Source organism: Periophthalmus magnuspinnatus, chromosome 20 (genome assembly GCF_009829125.3).
Source record: "Periophthalmus magnuspinnatus isolate fPerMag1 chromosome 20, fPerMag1.2.pri, whole genome shotgun sequence".
In the NCBI taxonomy this organism is placed as follows: domain Eukaryota; kingdom Metazoa; phylum Chordata; class Actinopteri; order Gobiiformes; family Gobiidae; genus Periophthalmus; species Periophthalmus magnuspinnatus.
In genome coordinates this window covers 2,759,733-2,785,200 of record NC_047145.1, presented here as the reverse complement: position 1 = coordinate 2,785,200, position 25,468 = coordinate 2,759,733, and the positions used below count along the sequence as shown (strand labels likewise).

General features: G+C 40.6%; 1 protein-coding gene across 1 annotated transcript in view; it reads left to right on the top strand.

Annotated features, from left to right (window-relative positions):
- Window positions 1–3,358: 3,358 nt before the first annotated feature.
- The window catches only part of cnksr2a (connector enhancer of kinase suppressor of Ras 2a), a 97,100-nt gene continuing 74,990 nt past the window's right edge, over window positions 3,359–25,468 (top strand). The window contains exon 1 of the mRNA XM_033985794.2: window positions 3,359–3,481. Within this exon, the coding sequence (XP_033841685.1) occupies window positions 3,418–3,481 (64 nt within the window). The 5' untranslated portion in view covers window positions 3,359–3,417. The remainder of the gene's footprint in view (window positions 3,482–25,468) is intronic.

Below are 25,468 nucleotides of genomic sequence, written 5' to 3'. Positions count from 1 at the left end.
ATGTTTTGCAAGGTATTTTTGAACAATAAAAACACCTATGAATTAATGCAAGATGGATATTGTTAATGTCACAGTGTGGAACATTCAGGCAGCACAATAACATCTCCATGGGGACCAGCAAAAAAAGTTACATAGTGCATCTTTAAAGGTCCCATATTACGCTATTTTCTGATCTATGTTGTAAAGTTGTTTCCTCATCACAAACAGACCTGGAGTTGTGTTTTGTTTCATTCACACATGTTTAAATGAGTTCATCGCTCAAACTGAAAACACTCTGTTCCACTTTGTGATGTCATCATGTGGTAATACAGGAAGTAAGTGCTCCACTGTGTTTTTAAACTCCATACAGCTTCACTAGAATCATTTGGATAATTCTAGCTGTAGAATAGCCAATCTTTACCGAACAAAAGGTAAAAGGAGCTGTTGAGTTGAAAACTACCACTTGATGGCATCACAAAGTGGAACAGAGCATTTTGACCTTTGGCATTGTAGACAGACTGATAATAAAGGGTTACTCAAACATTACAACATGACTTAAAGCTCATAAAAGTCCATTTTGTGTAATATAGGACCTTTAAAGATATATCCAGGTGTATTTTTTATATAGAACCACCTGGCTTGTACATTTTGTCTCAGATTTCTCTTTCGCCTCCCCTGAATCCTGAATAATGACAGGTGCAGACAGGAGCGACTTGGTGCCACTTGTTCGTGAAGCACCATTCCAGTTCCCATCGGGGGAGTCATTTTCTACAGTTGCTCATGATTCAAGCCCGTTTCTCACTCATCAAACCACCACTCATCCTTATAGACCTCTGTGGACACTCCGACATCCGCAGCGTTTAAATCAGCTTTGAAACTGACCACAACTGAACAGAACTATGACATTTTTAACCGTAAGCAGGTAGCAAACACGTACTTTTAATGCAACGAGAGAAAATGAAGTTAGAGTTGTGCCTTTGTGTTCCAATACAGATCTGAAAACATGTAACCAGCAAGTCGATACTCCCCTGGTAAATGGTGTTGGCTAGATTGGCGACCAGCCTTCGAATGTGAAACTAGGACTCCTCATCCCCTCTCTGCAGAACATCTATGATCACAGAGTCCACAGGAGAGCTGCCTCCGTCATCAAAGACCCCACCCACCTGCCCCAGCGTGGACTATTCACACTCCTACCTTACCAGACGTGAGAACTCTTTCTTTGCAGACTCTTTGAACTGTTGAGCAATAGCCCCCCCTACTGGACATCGACTTACACTTTGCACATGAATAATTTGCACTATTACTGACTGTTAAGTTAACCTGTCAAAATACAGCCGCACATGTAACTGCTTGAATGTTTACACTTCCAATTTGTCTATTACTTATATTTTACATCTTTGCAGTTTATATCGCATCCAGGAGGCATCCTGAGCAGATGCCCGAGCCACCTCAGCAGTTTATATTCTGTAAGGATTATGTTTCTACAAGATTATATTTTTACATGCATATCTTTATCTTATTATTTATCTATTTTATACCTATTTTTATATACTCTTTGCATCCAGTGTGGGCAGTAAAGTGAGAATTTCATTGAATATTGAATCTAAAATATGTTGTATTCCTTGTTTTGCGTATGAGCTGTATCAAGTTAATAAGTCAGATATAACTGACATTCTTGTAAATGCCAAATATTTCCTTTGTGTCTGTTCCAAACTTGGGTAAATGGGCAGATTTGTGTAAGGAAGGGCATCTGACATAAAGGGTGTTCACATAAGTTTTAACAGTTTATGCCAGTGCCCATTTGATTATTGATCTTTAGGTAAAAGTCACATATCAGTCCAAGTGTGATATATTTGAATCTTGACCACATTTCTCGCCAATTTAATTTCAAGAGTCACTGAAATGAGAAGAAAAAACTCACACTATTAAACCCATTTTCGTTTCCAAGTCGAGCGCAAAGTGAAATGGGTCCTTTTACGCCTCCTGTACGTACGTCCCCCGGGGGTTTCACGTACAGACCCAAACGTGCACGCGCCAATTAATCATTTAGGGCGCGCGCTTGGAGCGTTTGGCTGCCTTTAGTTTAGCCCAATATCCCACAGGATCAGTCCAAAAGAGACGCACGAGAGAAGACACCCACCAACACACCCCCAGCAGACAGGATTTAATCATGTTACAGAGAGAGAGGGACGGGGGGAGAGAAAGAGGGAGAGAAAGAATGAGAGGGAGGGGAAGAGAGAGGGTTAGAGAGAGAGGGGGGAGAGAAAGAGGGAGAGAGAGGGAGGGAGAGGGAGAATGAGAGGGAGGGGAAGAGAGAGGGTTAGAGGGGGGTTACAAAGAGAGAGGGAGAGAAAGAGAGAGAGTGAGGGAAAGAGAGCGGGTTAGAGAGAGGGAGAGAGGAAGAGAGAGGGAGGGAGAGAGGGGGGGAGAGAGAGGGAGGGGAGGAGAGGGAGGGGGAGAGGTAGAGACAGAGAGAGATGAAGAGAGAGAGGAGGAGAGAAAGGGAGGGAGGGCGAGGGAGGGGGAGAGGAAGAGAGAGAGGGGGAGGGCGAGAAAGAGGGAGGGGAGAGGGGGAGAGAGAGTGGGAGAGAGAGAAAAAGAGAGAGAGGGACAGAGAGAGAACAAGCCGGAAGGGGGAGAAGGAGAGGGGGGAGAAAGAAAAAGAGAGAGGGAGGAGGGAGGGAGAGAGAGAGGAAGAGAGAGAGAGGGGGGGAAAGAGAGAGAGGGAGAAAGAGAGGGGATAAAGAGGAAGAGAAAGAGCGAGGGTTAGAGAGAGAAAGTGGGAGTAAAAGAGGTAGAGAGAGGAAGCGAGAGAAAGAGTGAGAGAGAGGGTTAGAGAGAGATGGAGAGAGAGAGGGAAAGCAGGAGAAAGGGAGGAAGAGAAAGAGGGAGAGAGACAGAGAGAGAAAGAGGGAGGAAGAGAAAGAGAGAAAGGGAAAGAGAGAGAGGGGAGGAGAGCGGGCGGGGAGAGAAAGTGAGAGAGGGAGAGAGAGAGAGGGCGGGTGAAAGAGTTGTGCTCTCTCTCCTCCTCTGCCTGCTCCTGCTGTGCCTTACACCTACACACGTTACGGTCGCATACGGCGCATTGCCGGGGAACTGGCACCAGGAGAAGCGAAAGGCAGATAGAGACAGACAGACTGCCTTTTGAAATCCCCATGTCACTACCGAGAAATACAGGATTCATGTGTAGGGGAACGCACCGGACCTGTCCATGTCGCAGCACCCGCCGCTTCCGCTGCGTTAGATGCGATTAGGTTTAGATCTATAGAGCGGAGTCACCTGGAGGCTTAAGGAGGAGAGGAGGAGGAGAGGAGGAGAGGAGGAGGACAGAAGCCCGGGGAACACAGAGGCACGGGAGGCTTGTGCTCAATAAGTCTCCCGGTAAAAACAAGGGGCGTTTCTGGCTGGAGATCGGACTCGGTGTAAAGTTTTTCCTCGATGGCGCTGGTGATGGAGCCGGTCAGCAAATGGAGCACGAGCCAAGTGGTGGAGTGGATGAAAGGTGGGTGCGCTACGGAGGCACTGGGACTGACTGATGATGGATGTGATGGATGTGATGGATGTGATGGAGTGAAGTGATACCGCGCACACTGGAGATGTTCCGCTGGGTTGGTTGCTTAGATACGACTTCATAGAGTGGACACGACACGCGCTCATTCTGATCTGCTGTTTATGAACGTCGGTTATTGATTACGCACTGATCGATTATGCTATATACAACTTAAAGACACACTGTGTAACTTTTTATAAGAAGAATCCACCACCTGCTTGTGTCCGTGAAGATTCCGCTTTGCCTGAGATGTTTTACTGTCTGACATTTAGTGTATCTGTCTCCTTGGAGACAAATACTGCATGATAAGGCCAAGTTACAGGTCAGATCTATAAGGAGGTGACACTGCCCACAGTTAGAATACATGTTTTCAAAGGTATTTTCTTGCCAATAATGAAAAAGTAAAATGTAATGCAAATAAGATACAATGATCACTGGGACAAAAAGGTGGTGGACCCTTCTGAAAAGTTACATAATACACCTTTAAGACAGGAGAAAGCCTGAAGTTTGTAGGCTAATTATAATGTGTTTTTGTTTTGGTGTTTTTGGTAATTTTTATTTTTATTTTTTTGTTAATTATAAGTAGTAGTAAACAGATTTATCATGCGCTATATTGTATTTTATTTTGTGTGATGCCTTGTTCATGTTGCATTTCTGTTTTCTTAAAGGGCCCATATTACGCTGTTTCTTGTCTTTGTTATAATGTTGTTTCCTCATCACAAACAGACCTGGAGTTGTGTTTTGTTTCATTCACACGTTTAACACACAAACCCTGTATATTTAGTCTGAGTTCTTCTCTCAAACTGAAAACACTCTGTTCCACCTTGTGATGTCATATGGTGATACAGGAAGTCCTCTACTGTACTTTTACACCCAATACATCTTCTCTAGAATCCTTTGGATGATTTCAACCCTGGAATTTCTAATCTCTACAGAATTTAAGGTAAAAGGTGCTACTAACTTGAAAACTATGGATTCATGACATCACAAGGTGGAACAGAGCATTTTGAGCTTTGGAGATGTACAGACTAATAATAAAGTGTTAACTCAAACATGTGTGAATGAATCAAAACACAACTCTAGGTATGTTTTTGAAGCAGTAACGACATTATAACATGACTCGATTTTGCGTAATACATGTCCTTTAATGATAACGCTTTACTTATAGTAACATATAGTTTAGCACGCTTCAAAGATGAATCACGCATTCCACAAGAAATAGTCCGACACGTTGGATACCCTGTTTCTTCAGCTCCAAATTACAATATGTAGACTGTATCATCATAGAGAACACCTGCTTTTGGACTAAGAGGTGGGTGAAGTGTGTTGCCCGAGGACACAACAACAGTGTGTCATGCAGGTAGCAGGAATTCAACCAGCAACCTTTGAGTTATAGTGGCAACGCATTTACACTAGACCAGTGGTCCCCAACCACCGGGCCGTGGACCGGTACCGGTCCGTGGATCAATTGGTACCAGGCCACCGGCCGTCCAAGAAATAATTAATTATTTCCGTTGTATTTATTATCTGAGTCTGAACAATCGTTTATTTTGAAAAATCTTTTATTTTGAAAAATGACCGGATTCTCTCGGTTACATTTCCGTCACTTGAGCGCCGACAACTTAACCACTTAGCGTTCCGACGGCCCGCGCGCGTAATTGCGTAATTTTACGCACTGTTTTGCAGCACTTTTGCGTTTTAAACATGACGAAACGGACAAAACAAAGAAAGTACGCGACCGAGGACACTGTGGATGTTTGTACAAGTTAAACTAGAGGCATCTCGGACCCGGAGCGGTTCATGGAACCGAGTGAAGATCTCATGATGGACTCAGGAGCAGAGGACCTGATGTGCTGATGGACTGGATGCTGTTCCTGATCGGTAAGCGTGGTTTATTCTGCTATTGTGGGTCAAATGTGTATCATGTGTAATCATTAGCATTAGCTAATGCCAATCTGCGCCCCGAAGTGTATAAATGCTCAGCAGACAAAGACCCCAAACTAGTGCATTTACTTCTGAGGGTTCAATAGTGGTGATTATTTTAATTTGGAGAGGTCAGAACAAAGGCAATTTCACCAAAATGACCCGGAATGCTAAGGGGTTTTTAACCCACGAATTACTAAACACCCCGCCCCGGTCCACGGTAAAATTTTCAAGCGTTGGCCGGTCCGCGGTGATAAAAAGGTTGGGGACCACTGCACTAGACTATTGCTTCTGCCACTCAATAGCACAATGTTGTTTTTCTAGATTATCTTAACTTTACAAATGAATTTCTGTATAGTCTTAGTCTGACTTGTAGAAAGCATTATGTCACTGTCCTCACTTGTGTGGAGAGACAGAAGTGTGTGTGTGGCTATGCATCACCCAGCTCCCGATGACCAATGCCCAAGTGACAGTGCAATGTGTGAGAGAGGGAACAGCCAAAAATCACTCACATCCAGGCTCCGAGACAACAGGGAAAAATCTTATGCAAATGAATATCGTCTTTTCTACCATTTTCAAAGCAGCACAGGAGCAGCAGCATGTGGACGGCCTTATGTACGTGTGATGACAGTATAGACTATTCCATATGGGTTATCCTGTACATGTGTGGTGTGTTAGTGAGCCCTGTATGGTGTGCCTGGTTTGGACCTGGTCTAGTCTTGGGTTAGACCTGGTTTAGTCGTGGTTTAGACGTGGTTTAGTCCTGGTTTAGTCCTTGTTTAGTTCTGGGCTAGTCCTGGGTTTGTTCTGGTTTAGTCCTGTTCTAGTCCTGGTTTAGTTTTGGGCTAGTCCTGGGTTTGTTCTGGTTTAGTCCTGTTCTAGTCCTGGTTTAGTCCTGGTTTAGTTTTGGGCTAGTCCTGGTTTAGTCCTGGCTTAGTCCTGGTTTAGTCCTGGTTTGGTCCTGGTTTAGTCCTGGCTTAGTTCTGATTTAGTCCTGGTTTGGTCCTGGTTTAGTCCTGGTTTGGTCCTGGTTTAGTCCTGGCTTAGTTCTGGTTTAGTCCTGGTTTGGTCCTGGTTTAGTCCTGGTTTAGTCATGGTTTAATCCTGGTCTAGTCCTGGTTTAGTCCTGGTTTATTTTTGGGCTAGTCCTGGTTTAGTCCTGGTTAAGTCCAAGTCCTGGTTTAGTTTTGCGATAGTTCTGGTTTAGTCCTGGTTTAGTCCGGGTTTAATCTTGGTCTAACCCTGGTTTAGTCCTGCTTTAGTCCTGGTTTAGTTTTGGTTTAGTCCTGATTTATTGCTGGTTTAGTGCTGGTTTAGTCCTGGTTCAGTCTTGGTTTAGTCCTGGTTTAGTTTTGGTTTAGTCCTGGTTTAGTCTTGGTTTAGTCCTGATTTAGTGCTGGTTTAGTCTTGGTTTAGTCTTGGTTTAGTCCTGGTTTAGTCCTGGTTTAGTCCTGGTTTAGTCCTGGTTTAGTCTTGGTTTAGTCCTGGTTTACTGCTGGTTTAGTCCTGGTTCAGTCTTGGTTTAGTCCTGGTTCAGTCTTGGTTTAGTCCTGCTTAGTCCTGGTTTAGTCCTGGTTTAGTCTTGGTTTAGTCCTGGTTTAGTCTCGGTTTAGTCCTGGTTTAGTCTCGGTTTAGTCTTGGTTTAGTCTTGGTTTAGTCTTGGTTTAATCCTGGTTTAGTCCTGGTTTAGTCTTGGTTTAGTCCTGGTTTAATCCTGGTTTAGTTCTGGTTTAGTCCTGGTTTAGTGCAGCTATTGTGAGGTCTTCATGATCTGTCAGACTCTATTAGGCTCTATAGACCTGGTTTAGTCCTGAGTTAAACCTGAGTTAGACCTGGTTTTGTCTTGGTTAAAAGCAGCTATTGTGGTGAATCTAGTGTGCAATCTTCATCATTTATCAGAGAGGCTTTAGAACTGGTTTAGTCCTGGTTTAGTCCTGGGTTATTCCTGGTCTAGTGCATATATTCTGAGGTCCAAAGCTGATCAACGAAAGAACATTGGTGAAGCAGCAACAGGCGATTAATGTGAGAATTTAAGGTGTGCTCAGTGCTCAAAACACAACGCTAGCTCTGCAAATATTCAATTCAAGTTTATTTATATTGCACATTTAAAAACAACCTCAGCTGACCAAAGTGCTTCACATAAAACAACTAAACACATAAAACATCACACAATGAGGTATAATTACAGTATACAAAAGAGCATAAAATACAATACAACAGTGCAAGTACCAAGACATTCTATCTAGACAGTATTAAAAGCCAGGGATAAAAGATAAGGTTTAAGCCGAGACGTAAACTGAGTAAGTGACTCAGATAATCGGACAGACAAAGGGAGACTGTTCCACAGTTTGGGCGCTGCCACAGAAAAGGCCCTGTCACCCCTAGTTTTGAGCCGAGCTTTAGGCACAGCAAGCAGAAGCTGGTCAGCTGACCTCAGAGCTCTGGGAGGAGTATAAGGCTGCAGCAGCTCCCTAAAATACGCTGGGCCCATAAAGTTAAGACATTTAAAGACAATCAGTAACAATTTGAATTTCGCCCGAAAAGTAATAGGGAGCCAATGTAAAGTGCACAGAACAGGCGTAATGTGCTCCCGTCTCTTAGTTTTGGTCCGAAGCCGAGCTGCAGCATTTTGAACAGTCTGCAGACGCTGTATAGAGCCCTGGTCCAGACCTACATACAAAGAGTTACAGTAATCCAGGCGCTATGTGACAAAAGCATGTATAGCTTTTTCAAAATCAGCCAGAGGCAAGTAAGGCTTAAGTTTAGCCAGAATCCGTCATATACAGTAACACAGAATATTGTGGGTTGAAACATATTGAAACGGAGCAGAAAAATAGTTGTGATAGTCCAACTGTTACCTCCAATAAAACAGGGGCTTGTAATGCATTGTTTTATACCATCTAGAAAATATATTTTGTTTATTATTGCTTTGCCATTTCAGTCTCTCAATAGTCATAATTCATCCTGATTAGGTGTGTATCCCCAGGTTTGTGTGAGCATTGCCGATAGTTATTTACACTTCAAAAGGGCTGTGTTTGGATGATAAAAGTGGATTTTCTGGCAACACACTCCTAGTTCTTTTCCTGATAATGGTTCTGTGTGGACATTGTGACGCAGTGTTTAATTCTACCAGCCTGGATGTACAGCTGCCGCTTTATAATAGAAAACAATATAGTATGCATAAATATCCACTTTCAAAGCAATATTTATAACAGCCCTAATTTGAGGGAATGGCAGATACCATTTTGCATAATTATGTAAATTCACAACATTTTGAGGTCTACGAGTAAATAGTTTTTTCTTATAGCTTTGGAAAGTAGTGCACTTAGGCCAACACGCTAACATTAAGGCGTTTACATTTAGAACTGCAAGTCGTCTCCATGGAAATGTCATTGCTTTGCTTGGAATGTCCCACAGTATGGCGTTAAATGACCTATATCCGATAATTTCCTATGTATTTGAGCAAAATGTGTCTTGTCTCAGTACAGATATATTATAAAAGCAGCTGTTGATGTCAAAGTAAGTCTGCTGCGTTTAATTCGAAAGCATTTTACTGTCTTCATAATCAAGAAGTGTGTGTTAGCATGCTAGTTGTTGCTTGCAAATCTTCGCTCGCATCTTTGAAAGCTGTGAACAGTGCTTATAAACTCATTGAGGTGAATAATTAGGATGCTTGGAATGAATAATGTAAGCGAGAACCACTGCAAACTGTTTAAAGTGAATTAGTTGTTTTCCACTTTTTTTAAGACGGTAAAATCAGTTACAGCGACTTTAACTTATCTACATATTTATGCACGTACTTTACTGGTCCCCACAAAGTCGCCTCTATGGAGCTAGATAAGTTTAACGCCGTACTGTGGAACATTTTGCAACAGCAGGTGGCAGACGCTAGAATGACTTCATAAGACCCATAGGTTTCCCCCAACGCATTAAAAAACCTAGTTCATTTCTCAGTGTAAATGAAGCTTGCAGCCTCAGCCAAGTCTCCCTCCATTGCCAACAGTGTAAGGATGAGCGCCGTTATCAAGTGTCATGCATCATTTTAACTGTACGTGTGAAGGGCACTGAGAGCCGTCTAAATGATCATGTTTTTCAACGCGTTTGGCTCATCTCCTCAGATTCTAGATTGAGTACCACCATCACCCGCTTTCAAAGTAAATAGCTGCTTTACATTTCGACGTCAAGGGCTCAAAACAGTGCGCGGAGTGGAAGCCGGGGCCGAACAATTTAGGGAAAAAAAACATCTCAGGCAAGCATCGTGATTAGATTTGAGTTTTAAAAGTTGGATTCTGCTCAAAGTTCACATTTTAAACGTGTCAAGAAGAATTGCCAAAGAGACTGAAGTATGAACTGGCTGAAGTAATACAAGAATCACATTTCAGATGATGTTTATGCTGATATAAACGACAAGGTGAGCAGTTTTTATCCAGAATAAGACAGGACGGTTTGCGGCGGAAATGATGGTGCTTCGAAAAATTTGCAGCCTTTGCGATTTTACAAATTTAAATTGCAATTCCGATTAGATTTTGATTCATGTTGCGCAGGCCTAGAGGAAGCAGTATTTGTTGACAGAAATATGAACGCTAACAGTAGCAAACACCTGGTACCTTGTAGGGTAGACTATGCTATGGGGTCTATAGATAACCCGCACTCAACTCAAATCTCGTCCCTCCAAAGTGCCCCGGGCTGGCTTATCTCAATAGTGGCATTTGTCAAACTGGATTTGAAGTGGAGCCGTAGCCATAAGCTTAAGAGGGTAGTCATAAAATTGCTGCAGAATTCAATAATGCAATTTCAGTGTTAATGAATACGCAGCATATTATATTTGAAATACAGTATTGGTATTGCTATATAAACATGCATAAATCACATATGGAAAGGGCCTGAGTGGCTGTAGTGTTGTAGACTCTTATATCATTTGTATTTGATTAAATGCTAGTTCTTTGTATTGATTTTCATTTCATGGTGAGTTCTGAGAAAGACTTTGTTTAATCCTGATTTACCTAGCCAGCTTTTTTCAGTTCTAATACAGATATCGTTACTTTGACTTTAAGTATCTGCCAGTAATTAAGTGATACCAGTTTAGAGATGGAAAAAATGGCATTATTTCCTTAAAACACAGTTCACTTATTTAACAAGAGATCCAGTTGTGTTATGCAACTGTTGTTTATCCTTCAAATTACTACTGACCAGTTTCGTACGAATAAAAGGTCAAACATTATGAGACATTCTGGGACAAAATCAGCCTGTAAATAGTCTCATTACATCCAATTAAAAGGAACTGATACCCAATTCAGCTCATTTTTTAATATCAGTGCCGTTATTATTTTATACTAGTATCGGTATCGGTGCATCTGTAGATTTAGCCCAGACTCATTTCTTGGTTAGACTTGGTTTAGTCTCTTTTTAATTGAGATAAAAACAATATCAACACCATGGAAACATCAACATTACTCTGTCATTTAAAACTATATAAATATAATGTGCATAAATTGTGAATCAGTTATTGCATTCAACCCAATTATTTTGCATGTAAAGGTAAACTGTGCAACATTTCCACTTTCTTGTCACCATGGAGATCACCTATAACGGTCCACAGTATGGTATTAAACATATCGGTCTAGCATTTATGCAATTATGGATGTTTTTATTGCTCAAAAAATACTAGAAAAAACATGCAACAGATCCGACCGACTGTTGTTGTCACTTGCTTATCTCCATGGAGAAAGATAACTCCAATGTCATACTGTGGAACATTCCAGACAAAGCAACAACATCTTCACAGGGACAAGCCGATAATGAGCTAATGAACCCTCCACCAGAAAAGTTGCATAGTGGCACTTTAAATAGATCAAAGATTTAAGTGCCGTTTTCAATGCGTGGATAAAATCTTTAACATGCTCTAGGCTTTATCCCAGCTGAGATAGTGCTGACCAAGCCCTGAACTGAAGTACTCAGGGACCAATAAACATTAAAGAGGGGGCATTATGCTAAATTGATTTTTTTTAGAGCTTTCTACCATGTTATAGCACTGTTCCCTCATCAAAAACATGCCTGAAGAGGTTTTAAATGTCATCCAGGCATGTTTCAGTAATTCAGCGGTCTCCCAGAGGCCCTATTCGAACTATTATAGTTAGCAGTACGATCCTATCCAAAGCTCCGCCCACAAGCCTACGTCACCCACGGTTCCGCACGACAATTCTCGATAAATATACAAAAGCATGATACAAAACTGTACACAACAACTTCACAAAACTGATGCGATGTGCAGTAGTTTCATTAGCGGGATAAACACTGATTGGGTTGTGATAGCGCTCTGAAGGGGGAGCGACGTAGCACGGAGAGCAAAAGGGAGAAGGGACTCAGATCGTCAAAACCGAAAGTGAAAGTGATGTTAATACGTTGTTATCTTTTATTTTCAAAACAATAAAAGGTAACATGGCGGTCTAAATATGCTTTGTGTTGGCAGTTAATGTTCCATAGAAGTAAAATACTCCCTTTTTAACTTTCACTTAATCAAAGCAATTGTATAGTCCAATGCTAGATATTTCACAGTGTTGTTTGGGACTATTGTTGCTCCTTTTATATATCTGCATGTTCTTTTGTGGTTTAAGATTACAAACAACTTATTACATTGCCTCTGGATGAATAATGCTGCGGCGTCTCTCTCTCTCCATATCACTTGAGTGTCGAGCCAACATAATTAGGAAAGCGGAGGAAAGCCCAGAGGCGCTGCACTGAAATGAGATGACAAAAAACAAAACTCAAGTAAAAACATTGGAGATTTGCTCTGGGCGATTCTATGTAAGTTTTGTGTTAGATTTAAAATAAGCAGAAAGGAGGAAATTGTCTGTTGCAAGTTTGAGGTGGTTTAAGTGTCCCTAAAGGGTCTATTAGGAGCAGTGTGCAAACAGTGAGTGCATAGACCAGTAGAGGGGAGAATCATGCTTCAAGTTACCTTAGGTCAGAACTGAAGGAGTTTATTTATAACGATATCTGTCTAAACTGCCATGAAACACTGCACTTTCTGTTTTTAGATTTAACATTAGGTAAACCTGATGTCAATACTGAGGACTCGATGCTGATTCTGATACCACTCTTTATTTAGACCACATGTGTCAAACCCAAGGCCCGTGGGTAAAATGTGGCCCGCCAGGTCATGTTACGTGGCCCGCGACGAAGTAAATTAAAAGGTATAACTGTCTTAAAGTATCAGTTTATCAGGAGATACACCGTTCCACAGCCATTTTTTCATTTCTGTGCAAACCCATATACAATATTTGTAACTAGAATAAGTAATAAATATAGAAACCAACAAAATAACAAAATTAAAAAGTAGTTGCATTTTTTATTACCTTACACTTGGTTACATTTATCTTCCGGTTACATTTATCTTCCAGTTACCTCTGGCACTTTGAGAGATTTCGTTGATGTGGCTGTCTGTGAAAATGAGTTTGACACCCCTGATTTAGATAATATACTGTGATTTTCCACATTAAATGATAGTACTTTCTTTTCTATTCGCATGTGGCCTTGTATCTGTGTAATCCTTCAGTGTCCAGTAGGTTCATAGTGGTGCATGTGTGTACACTAGTCTATGTGTCTTATACTTGTTTTGATACAGCTCAAGATCATTGTAAAGATAATCAGGAAAGGTTCATTTCTGTCCTTTGAATGTGACTCTTTTAGCATCGATACCTGATCAAACGAGTATCTGGTTTCGATACTTGTTCTAGTTTTGATTCTTTTGATAAGCCTAGGTATTAGATTGATCACAACAAAACAAAAATTACAAAAGGCCATTGAAGATCCAAACATACAGGGTTGGCACATTTTGCTTTAAAGAATTTTCCTGGATATTTTAGATTATGTAACCACTGTTGAAATGTATAATTTAAAGCAACAGTGAAGCCCTTCATTTTCTTTCTTTCACAGTGTCTTATACTTCAACATTACTTAAAGTTTGCAGCTTTAAAAAATCTAACTTTTGGAATGATAAAGTAAAGTTGTTGTGACATCTGTAGCAAAATAAAAGCACACTTTACATTTAGGGTTACTTTTTTGGCAGTATAGTGAATTGAAATGACTTATTTTACCATTTTAAATTAAGATTAGCCTGTTATTTTTGTTGGCTGTGACCTGAATAATCACGATTATTGATTAACCAAATAATTTAGGGATGAGCAGAGTAGCCAAAAGTCATACTCAGCATAGAGTGTATAAAGAAGCGGACTAAGGGAGCGTGGTGTCACCTATAGCGTTCAGCTCCAGCCAAATGAAGCTCATCGAGGCTAGAGCCTTTATTGGGGCCAAGTTGGAGCCAAGTTCCATATTTGAAATTCTGACTCCGAGTATCATAGCAACCAAAGAGCCAATCCGGAGTGAGGCTGTTGAAGGTAACGCCCCTTCCCGCCCACACCGCTGGTTTAGCAGAGAGTGGGAACTTTACAGCGCTGTCAATCAAACCTGTTGCTAACACTAACGGGAGCTGACTCAAGGAAAGAAGGCGTCTGATTTGTCTGTTATTAATGTTCATATCTTGATTTGCGGGCATAAAAGATAAATAAAAAAATAAGATTATGTAGAGCGGGATAATACGAAGTCTGACAGCAGCAGTCACAGCGAGAGGGGCCACAGTTTTTCAGTGTAAAGTGAATTGGATCCAAAGTCCATTTACATGTAAAGTTTATGGTGCTCAGGTTAGAATACCAGAATTAATCCAATCAAAATCTGGTCAGAATAAAAAAAAAACTAAGTATGTTGATGGATAAGGTACAGAAACACCAATGCAACCAACGCTTACCTAACACATGTAATTGCTATAGCCTCATTTTTAAATGGCCCAAAATGACAATTTCTTACACTTCCTTTTATCTCCCTCCTCCCGGCTCTCACCTTTTCAACAGCATCAAACCCAGACCTGCTTTGATCCATCTCACTGTGACGATGGCGTTTGGCAGGTCTGTGTTTATGGCAAACGAATTTGTCAAATGTGCGTCGTCCAATTCTCACCATTCATTTTTCAGTCCGATCCAATCCACAAACACAAATGAAGGAAGGATTACACTGGTGCATTTGAGAACAGATGAAACACAGGGGTTAAGAGGAGCAGAGATGCACTCTTAATTTGAAGTGGGTCATCATGATGAGACCCATGATTTAATCCTGGTTTAGTTCCAAGTTAGTTATGGTTTAGTTTTACCTAAACAGCCAAAGTTATCTAACACCAGTACACATATATATTGCAGAAGTAGCTCTTAATGTCAAAATAAGCCTGCTGTGTGCTGTGTGGATCTAATTACATAGCATTTTATTGTCTGATAATCAGGAAGTGCATGTTAGCATGCTTGTAGTGCTCTTTAAAGTCCCTGCAAAACCTTGCGATGGTCTCTGATAGTTGTGAAAAGGGGTACTTAGGATGTTGATGTTTGCATCAGCATCCTGTTTAAAATGAACTGGTTCTGTTTTTCCCATTTTTAAAGTAAAAATCAGTGCGGTTAATCCTCTTGTTCGGGATGTAAACTGTGTAGTCCTGGTTCAGTTCTAGTCTAGTCCTAGTCCCTTTGGTTCATTCCTGGTTGGGACATAATTGAGTCCTTTTTGAACCTTGATACAGCCCTGCCCTGGTGTAGACCTGGTTTAAACCTGGTTTATGGATCCACAGGTTTAGATAGTCCTGATGTTTTCATTCCTATTTAGTCATATTTGGACCTGGTGAAACCCTGGTTTAGACCCGTTAAAGTCCTAGTTCAGTTCTCATAGAGCAGTGACACTGGTTAAATACAGTTTAAGTCCTATTTTTTTTTATTACTGGTTGATCTAAGGGTTAGACTATGGCAAAGATGGCTGTAGACATTCCTGGTTGAAGCCTCGGTTAATCCTTTTTGGACCCTGGTTTAGTCCTGGGTCATTTCCCATTGAGCTGTAACTCTGGTTAAGTGCTGTTTAGTCCAGGTTTAGATCAAGTTTGAAACTATGGTTTAAATAGGAATTTGTTTTGGTTTACTCCATTATTGAGAGTTTTGACCTTGTTTAGTAATTTTTCTCCCTGTTTAGTCTAGACCTAGTTTAGACCTAGTTTAGACCTAGTTTAGACCTGGTTTAGACCTGGTTTAGACCTGGTTTAGACCTGGTTTAGACCTGGTTTAGACCTGGTTTAGTCCTTACATTCACTATACATTCTACCATAAGTGTATGGTCATAAACAGGAGATATGTGTAGGGCCATACACAGAACATTTGTTATAGTTCTCATGTTACCGTCACCACTCCCTCGTCCTAAAGCCACTCTGTCGCCAAATCAACAATGGGGTCAACCGTTTGGCCCTGAACGCCACATAACATCCATCTGTCCATTCACAGCAGCGCACATGAGTTTGGACATTGACAATAATAAAGAATGATACAGACAGTCTAGCCAGGGGTAGACTCAAGTAAGTCAAAAGTTCAAATCTGGAAAATGACTTAAAGGAACACTTACACTCTTACACTTTTTTAAGGTACTACAATCACGGCTGAACCTGCGTTGCCAGTCCCATAACATGCAGGACATATACAAGTTTTTCTCCTTCTCAGGAGATGAACAGTATATGAACAGACCTCATGTGAAAGCTTAGAACCAACAGCACTCAGTCACTGAGCTGCAGAGGCTGCACTAGCACTGAGTCATGATTGGCTGCAGGTGGTGGGGTTTAGGCAGTGACCATTCAGATCACAGAGAGGCCTTTTAGGTTCAAACCAAGTGAATTTCAACATTGAAACTGGCAACTCAAATGAGAGACTCATGTGAAGCTCATTCTGCTTTCTGATTGGATAATCATCTTGAGAACCAAAGCACCAAATTATAACATGAACAACTTCAAATCAGCATCAGTGTTTTCATCAGTAAACGCTGTATTTGATCTGAATATGTTTACCACTTATCTTGGGACACAGTTGGATCTTGTTTTTAAAATTTGAAATTTTGAAAGATTTATTATTTTTTTTAAGTGTAGTAATTCCTGAAAACAAACACAGGAATGAGATGTAAAATGATCTTACAACTCTAGTAAATTTGAAGAATAGGTTGTACAATACAGACTGATGGCACTCAGTAACTCAAGAACTGTGGAAATACTGTGCTCACTTAATGCAGTTTTTCATGTTGTTTAGCTGATTATATGAGCCATAAGAGGTTCAAACACAATGCTACACATCTGGATTCATCAGATAGATATTGAGTAATTGTGGCCTATGAGAACATCCACTGATCTTATAATGTGTGTCTGGATGCAAGTCTCCAACTGCATTATTATAGTCATCTCCTTTTGTTAGTTTCAAAACCTGGTAATCTTTAATCACACTCGTTAGTATCTGATTACTGCAATCAAGAGGCCATTCTTTTAAAATGGCCCCTTTCACCACCACGATGCAGATCTAACATTATTTTCACGGGGTTATACTTTTTTCAGCCATTTTCCAAGCATCTCCTCCCGTTCATCAGACTTTGATTTTGCTATGGTCTGTTATGCTATGGTTCCCCAAAGTATACATATCACTTTATCAATTTGAGCAGTATAGAGATTTATTTACTTATAATATTCAAATTATGCATTTCAATAAAAAATACACGCATGGTTTAAAACAGAATTTCTTCCCAAAAATATGGACTTAAAAAACTGAAACAAGCAGAATCAGTAAATACGTATACTTGACTTTTTGTTAAAATAAGTAGTTTTGAATAGTTTTTTAAGATACCTCAGTATTTAAAGTGTGTTCAGTCTAACTTTTGCTTGTCTCCATAGCAATTTGTCTGGTACAATCCACAGTATGACTTTAAACATTCATCTCCATGGAGGCAAACAGTTGGCTTACTCCATTTAGCCTGAAATAATAAACAAAAAAGTAATATTTTAGTTTGTGTTCACTTACACACTCACCGCCTTGAAATAGGGACTAAACCAAGTCTTCGCTGCTGCCACCCCCACCCTCTGAAACACCCTCCCACAACCATCAGGAACTCGGACTCACTGCAGCTCTTCAAATCACTACTAAAAACTCATCATCTTTGAGAGTCCAAAAAGCGCTATATAAGTCTGTATTATTATTATTATTATTATTATTGGCATTGTTCTTCCTCAGTTTCTTATTATTATTATTATTGAACCAGTACTAAACCTGGACTAGACCTAGGACTTGAACCAAACTAAACCAAGTCTATATCAGGACTAAACCAGGATTAAACCAGGACAAACTGTAGTCTCTCGGATGTACAATTACTCAAATTATAATCAAAATAAATTTTCACTTCAGTTGTAATCATCAGTGATATGTGTTTGGAGCGTAAGTTCAGACTTTGGATGAAGAAATATGAGTATTTCTTGTGTTAAATGCCAATAAATGAAACCCTACACTGTTCAGGAAATCAATATTGCAAGTTTGTAAAATTAAGTCACGGTTGTCTAGACTGTATAAAGAAGTGGAGTAAGTTAGTGTGACGTCATCCATAGCGTTCGGCTTCAGTCAAATGAAGCTCATCGAAGCTAGCGGTTATAGCGGCGAATTTGCAGCCAAGTTCCATATTCGGAATTCTGACCGTGAGTATCATAGCAACCAAAGAGCCAATCTGGAGCGAGGCTGTTTGAAGGTAACGCCCCTCTCAGCTTGCACCGCTGATTTAGCAGGGAGCGGGCCCTTAGCAACGCTGTCAATCAAACCTGTTGCTAACGGAAGAGGGAGCAACCTCAGGGAAAGAAGGCGCCTGATTTGTCTGTTATTAATGTTCATATCTTGAATCGCGCACAAAAAAGCAAAATAAAGATATCAGGATCATGTAGAGCAGGTTAATATGAACATTTTAAGACCAAAATGACGAGTCTGAGAGCAGCAGTTATGAGGAGAGGCGCGACAGATTTCCAATATAAAGTGAATTGGAGCCAGAGTCGATGGAGCTGGTAGCGCACCCTCGCTTACTTCTTATTAGGAACGTGGCGGCTAGCAGTTTATCTATGTCCATTTATATATACAGTCCATGGTCTGCTCACCCATCCGTACTTCATGCACAGCTCAAGTAGTAGTTGCTATTTTTACAGTACACCCCTCACGCCACACCTCATAGACTCCAGACTTGCGAATACCATAACACACGGCATTCCACGTGTGTTTTTGTTGCTTGAATTCGGGCTATGGACCGGGTGGAGCCTCAGCTGTCCTCTCCAGAAGGCAGCAGACGCAGGGCCCTCCCACTCCCCTCCGCACTCATAAACACCGTCCATATGCACGGGACCAGAGACCAGAAATCTGCACATGTAAACACGCCATTGTCACGATTCCAGTTGGCATTTCAAAGCTAAAGTGAGTCAGTGATTTTCAATATGACCCCCTGCAACAACAAGAGCTATTAATATTGTATAAATGTTAGTCACTTCTCTACAGTTTGAGAGGAGAGAGGGGATTGTGGGTGTTAGCGGCTCTGATACTTATGTGGAAGGCTCGGCATCAACAAAGCAGTGATAAAATAAGAAAAAAACAATAGAATATACATAAATAAAGAGGCTGTTTTGCGCTAATCTTGTATACATAATTGTGATACAATAGAGGTTGCTTTAGGTTACCATATTTAGGAAATTACGCTATCAAATTTTTATGTTCGCTTAAAATTAAACTAATGAGTGCCCTCTTGCTGCAGTCAGTAAAACAATTCTATCCGTCTTGCATTGATTTAATTAGTTTTTATTGCTGCAAAAATGCCTTACTGTGAGCGGGGGTCGCCTCTCCACAGATCTAACCTGTAACGAGGCCTGGTGGTGTCACTTGCTTATCTGAAAATGTTACTTAAGTTACACAGTGCACCGGTAACTATAGTAGCACATAGTTAAACTTCTATGAGATTATATGGGATTTTATGCATGTATAAAGGCTGATGCATAATAAGGTAAAAGATGCACATCTCAAATTGTCGTTTCTTTATTAGTTACCATAGACCAAGGGTGTCCAAACTCTTCTCATTAAGGGCCACATATAAAAACACAGACAAAGCTGAGGGCCGAATGAGGGTCGTAGACTGGTCACCAATACAAGAAATACTTCAAATCTGTGTGTTTATTACAAGTTAGACTGAACCACTAGACCTTTATTCATGTTTACATCCTCAATGGGACACATTCAATATTTGAGATGGGCTTGTTAAAGTAGATTTTCAGAAATATACAGTAAAAATTACTGTTTAACGTAATATGGGCCAATTCACATGGAAGCATGAGGGACATGAAAAATTACCCTGAGGGCCGCAGTTTGGTTATGCCTGCCGTAGGCTATATAGAAAATGAATATAATTTAAAGGTACACTGTATAACTTTTCTGGTTGGAGAGTCGATCATCTGTTATTGCTTTGCTTCTCCACAGATCTGACCTGTTAAGTAGCTTGGTGGTGTTACACATCTCCATGGAGACAAGCATATGGCGTACCCTCCACCAGAAAAGTTAGACACAGTCTATTTTAGTTAAGTTTATATTTGGTCCACAAAGAAGCCACTTGTTCACTGTCATTCAATTGCGCCATAAAAAGTCTTGTCTTCACTATAAAAATGAAATAAAAAAGTGAAAATTATAGCACATCAGGTACCAATCGAGAATTATACGCCCATCTACAATACACAATATATACAAACAGGTGAGGTAAGGACAACGCCTCGCTCCTACCATAAACTCTTTTAATTACATCTGTGTTTATCCCCTTGTTTCTTTTTAAACCTTTACACACAAACGCATAGGAACCGATGACACATTAGCACCCGATGGGGAGGACCTGTATTTTTATAGGTCTCTCCAACATCCCGGGACTCTTCTTCAAACCACTTTTACGTTGTGATATGTGTGCGGCAGAGAGATAGAGAGGTGTTGAAGGAGAGTTAGTGTGAAGTGTGCGCAGTGGGTGTCTATGGGTGAGTCAGGTCTGAATCATGGCTTTTGGATCAGCGTGAACAAACACGACCAGCACTGGCCTGATTTACTGCTCTGAACATGGTAAGTATAGTGTGTAGTATGGGGAGAGCCCGTGGAGCCAGGGGGAGAGGAGTGTAAGATGAACCTTTACAGTGCGCTGTTTGAACTGCGGCTGGGTTTTTCCTTATATTTATCAATCACACAAAACAAAACAAAAAACATAACACCACAAACTATAATTTGTCAATACAAAAGTCTGTTTTTTCCCCCAAAGTCTGATTTCTGCACCAAAATACAAGCTTGTAGTGACAGGCTTGGCTGTTTTTGGCTCATTTATGATTAGAAACAACTGAATCTCAATGAAGAATTTTAACTTTGAACATATTTGTACTGTGGTTTAACCATAGACTGTATATATAAATGAATATTGCTAATGGGCTAGCCACCACATTCCAAATAGGAAGTGATCATGGCTGTGTTTCCGACTCCATTGACTCTGGCTCCAATTCACTTTACAACTCTCTCTATAACTGCTGCTGTCAGACTCGCCATTTTGACCTTAGAAATATTCATATTAACCAGCTCTACATGATCCTGGTGTTTTTATTTCACTATTGTGTCTGTAAATCAAGATATCTAACAGCCTCACTCCTGATTGGCTCTTTGGTTGCTATGACACTCACTTAGTCCACTTCTTTATACAGTCTATTATCTAACATTTAACATTTAACATTAACATTTGAATTGAAAATACTGGTCAAGCTTATAGTCTATATAAAACTATTGTATACAAGATTTTGCTGTCTTATCTCAAATTTTGCAGTTAAATCATATCACGCAGTAACAGTATCCATCACTCCCGTACATTCCTCTGTCCCATGCATTTGGACACTTGACGTTGCTTGGAAACTGTTTGTACAAGTAGACAGCATTACATAAGCACATATGACAAGAAGTGATCATTATCCGCCTTTTCAAGCACAATCCACAGGTGTGTGTCTGTAGCCTCCTCTCGGGGCTGTGTAAAAGCCTTTGTTGTCCTTTTGCTGTTGTGTGGGCGCCTCTGTTTTCACGTATGCCACATTTACACTCATTGTGCTGGAGCGTTCACGCTTTAACACTCCGCTAGCGATAACTGAAGCTGATTATCGGTGAACTTTGGTTACGCAGTTCAACGCTCCCTTCTGCTCTCTACGGCTCCTTCTCTCTCTCTTTCCTCGCCCTTTCTCCCACTCTCTCTTTTCTCTCTGCCCACTTTCTTTCACTCCTTTTTCTTTCTGTCTTGCTTGTCTCTCCTCTCTTCTCTCCCACTCTCGTTCTCTCTCAACTTCCTCTCTCTTCTCTTTCTCTCCAGTCTATTTGTGGTTTTTGTGTCTCTCCTTTCCCTTTCCCCCTTTCTTTTCTCTCTATCTCTCTTTCTCTCACAAGTCCCCCTCTATTTCTGCCCTCTTTCTTTTACTCTCTCTTTTTTTTCTTTCTCCATTTGCTTTCTCATCATTTTTGTGTCTCACTCACTCTCTCTTCTCTCCCACTCTTTCTCTCACAACTTCCCCTCTTTCTTTTACTCCTTTCTCCCTTTCCTTTCTCATCATTTTGTCTCACTCTCTCTCTTCTCCCCCACTCTTTCTCTCACAACTTCCTCCATCTATCCCTCTTTATATGCTCTCCCTTTTACTTTCTGTCTTTCTTCTCTCTCTCCTCCCTTTCTCATTGTTTTGTCTCCATTTTCTCTTTCTCTGTCTTTTCCTCTCTCTTCTCCCACTCTTCCTCTCTTAACTTCCTCTCTTTGCTCCTCTGTATCCCACCCCCTCTCTTTTTCTTTCTCTCTTCCCTTTATTGTTGTTTTTGTGTCCCCCCTCTCCCTTTCTCACTGTTTTTTTTTTATCTCTGTCTCTTTTCCCCCTTTGATTTCTTTGTCCTTTTCTGTTCCTCTCATCCCCCTCTCTTCTCTCTCTCATTCCCTCTCCCCCATATGTACTTTCTCCCTTACCTTCCTTTCTCCTTCTCTTTCACATTGTCTTTCCTCTCTTTCTTTCTGTCCCTCCTTCTCTCTCTCTCCCATCATATTTTGACTCTATTCCAACACCCTTTTCGCTCTCTCTTTCTCATATCCCCCCTTTCTCTCTCACCTACACTCTCTTGCCAACTCCCTCCCTTCTTGCCTCTCTCGTTTCTCTCTCTTCCTCTCTTTGTCTCCTCACTCTGCATTTTTCTTCATTTCTTTCTCACACACACTCTTTCTCTCTCCCCTTCTCTCCCTCCCTCCTTTCACTCTCTCTCTCTCTCTCTCTCTCAGTGGTAGTAACACGTTGCCTGTGCGTCGTCATTGTTTTTAATCAGCTATTAGCCCCCCCGCTATCAGGGCTCGTTAAAAGCCAAATTTGGACTCTAATGAAGGGAGATGTTGAGTAAAAATAGCTATACCTCAAATAAAGACACGATATTTGGCAAAGTGTGGAGTGAGTCTGTAAGTCACTGGAGCGAAAGACGCGGGTTTGGTTCTGATGGGCTTTGTGTCAACATAAACACAGAGGATATAATCTATTTTACAACGTTATGTGTTAGTTTGACATTTGACAGCTTTGTTTGATGAAAGTGAAACTATAAGTAACAGAATAAGTACATAATAGGGCTGTCAAAAGTATCAAACATCAGATACTAATCGATACTAAAACTCGTATTGAAACTAAATACTTATTTAAGCGAGTATCGATACCCAAAAAATAAAAAAAGAAATCGTCATTGGATATAAAATGGATCTTTCCTGAAGTTTTCATCTTTTTTATCAGAACCACATGATATAGTAAACAAATACTTTTCCTGAAAATTACACTCCCTCTTTTTCTTTGTCTTTCTTGTCTTGCCTTTCCCTTTCTGATTGATTTTGTGTCTTTTTCTCTCTCTATCTTTCTTTCTCCCTCTGTGTCTCTCTTTCTCCTCTCTTTGTCTCTCTCTCCAGTCTCTCTCACACAACTTCTTCTTATCTGCCCCTCTTTATTTCACTCTTTTTCTTTCTTCTCTTTCTCTCCACATCCTTTCTGATTTGTGTCATTATCCCCCATCCCTCTTTCTCTCACAACCCCCTCTCTTCCTGCCGTCCTTCTTTTACCCCCTTACCTTTTCTTTGCCCTTTCTCCTTCTCTCTCTCTTTGTCATTGCTTTCGTCTCTCCTCTCACTCCCCCTCTCTCTCTCCTCTGCCCCTCTCTTTCACTCACAACTTCCTCTATCTGTCCCTCTTTACATCACTGTCTCTTTTTCGTTCTGTCTTCCTGCCTTCTCTCTCCCCCCTTCCCTTTCTTGTTCCTTCTGTCTCTCCTCTCTCCCCTTTTCCATCTCTTCCTCACTCCTGCTTTCTCTCCCATCCTCTCCCACTCTTTCTCTCTCACAACTCCCTCTCTCTGCAGGTTTTTCACTCTCTCTCTCTCTCTCTCTCTCTCTCTCACTCATTTTGTGTCCCACCAAGCCTCTCTCTTCTTCACCTTGTCCATCTCCTCTTTCTCTTTCACTCTCCCCTAAACAATCTTCCTCTCTCTTCTCATTCTCAGTCTTTCTGTGTCCATCCTACCCCTCTTATCTTCCTCCCTCTTTCTCTTCCTCTCTTGTGTATTGTGACAACTGTATATAGCAGGTAAAAAAGCCCCAGAGTGCAGCTTTGTGTAGTTGTGTTGTTGTTTACGTTTTGTATAACACTTTTCATATATAATTATTACTGGTGTCACTTTATATAACATTACTGCATTTTATTCTTTCATAATGATTTTAGTTCCATCCATTAATAAGTCATTTTCATGTTATTGCAACCCTACTTTGAAATGGTTAATTATCTTGATTTTGAAAGCTTCTGTTATCTTAAATAGATATTACAACATGCCAGAAACATCAAAATTCCATCCGTCAAACCGTTATTTTGTGCTTTGCCCTCTAAAGCTCTTTCACATTTCAGACTTTCAATCTGCAGTTAAAACGACCCAATCTTTAAACATGATAGTGCTTCCGGCTTGAAGATGTTTCATACGTCAGCGTCTCTCCTCTTCTGTCTGTCTCTTAATGACTCATTGACAGTCACGGCTCACCTGTGGGCAGAGGTGAAGTCATCTGTTATGTCAAGATTTACACAAGCGCCATTCTGTGCCGGGGGTTTTCAAACTGTGGACCGAGTACCAGCCTGGGATACTTCAAAGTCCGATATTACACAAAATTGACTCTTGTGAGCTTTAAGTCATGTTCTAATGCTGTTACCTCCTCAAAAACATACCTGGAGTTGTGTTTTGTTTCTTTCACATATGTTTGAGTAATCTTTTATTATTAGTCTACGTTTCTAAAGCTCAAAATGCTCTGTTCCACCTTGTGATGTCATGACATGGTAGTTTTCAAGTTAACAACCGCCTATTGCCTTTTTTTTTTTTTTTTAAGCAAAGATTGACAATTCCAGGGCTAAAATTATCCAAATGTTTTTAGTGAAGGTGTATGGAGTTTAAAAACAAAATGGAGCACTTTCTGCATCACCACATGACATCACAAGGTGGAACAGTGTGTTTTCTATTTGAGAGAAGAACATGTGAATGAAACAAAACACAACTTCAGGTCTGTTTGTAATAAGAAAACAACATTGGAAAAAATGGTGTAATATAACCCCTTTAAAGGTCCAATGTGTAGCTTTTCTTGTCTCCGTGGAGATTGTATTGCTTTGCCTGTATATGATGGCCCTAAACATAGATATTCAGCACTTATTTAATGACATGTTTTTATATTGCTCAAACATATTTTTAAAAATCTTTCCAGGCGGTGCAACCTGCTTTTCCCTCGGTGCCATAGTGTGGAACATTTTGGACAAAGCAAAAACATCACCATGGAGATATAGAGAGATACACTGTGCACCTTTAATGCCTGCCAATTTATTTGCGAACCAATCCTTCTACTTTTTCTGTCCCAAAATAGAAATAAAACATCAAACAACCAGCCGATGAGAGAGAGGAGAGGTTAAAGAGTTAGTTATTGTTGCTGGCTGGGTCACATTTTCATCGTTTAAAGATCGTACTAAACATATTTGAACATCTTAATAGTCACTGATCCAGCATCTTCTGTGTTTTGTGA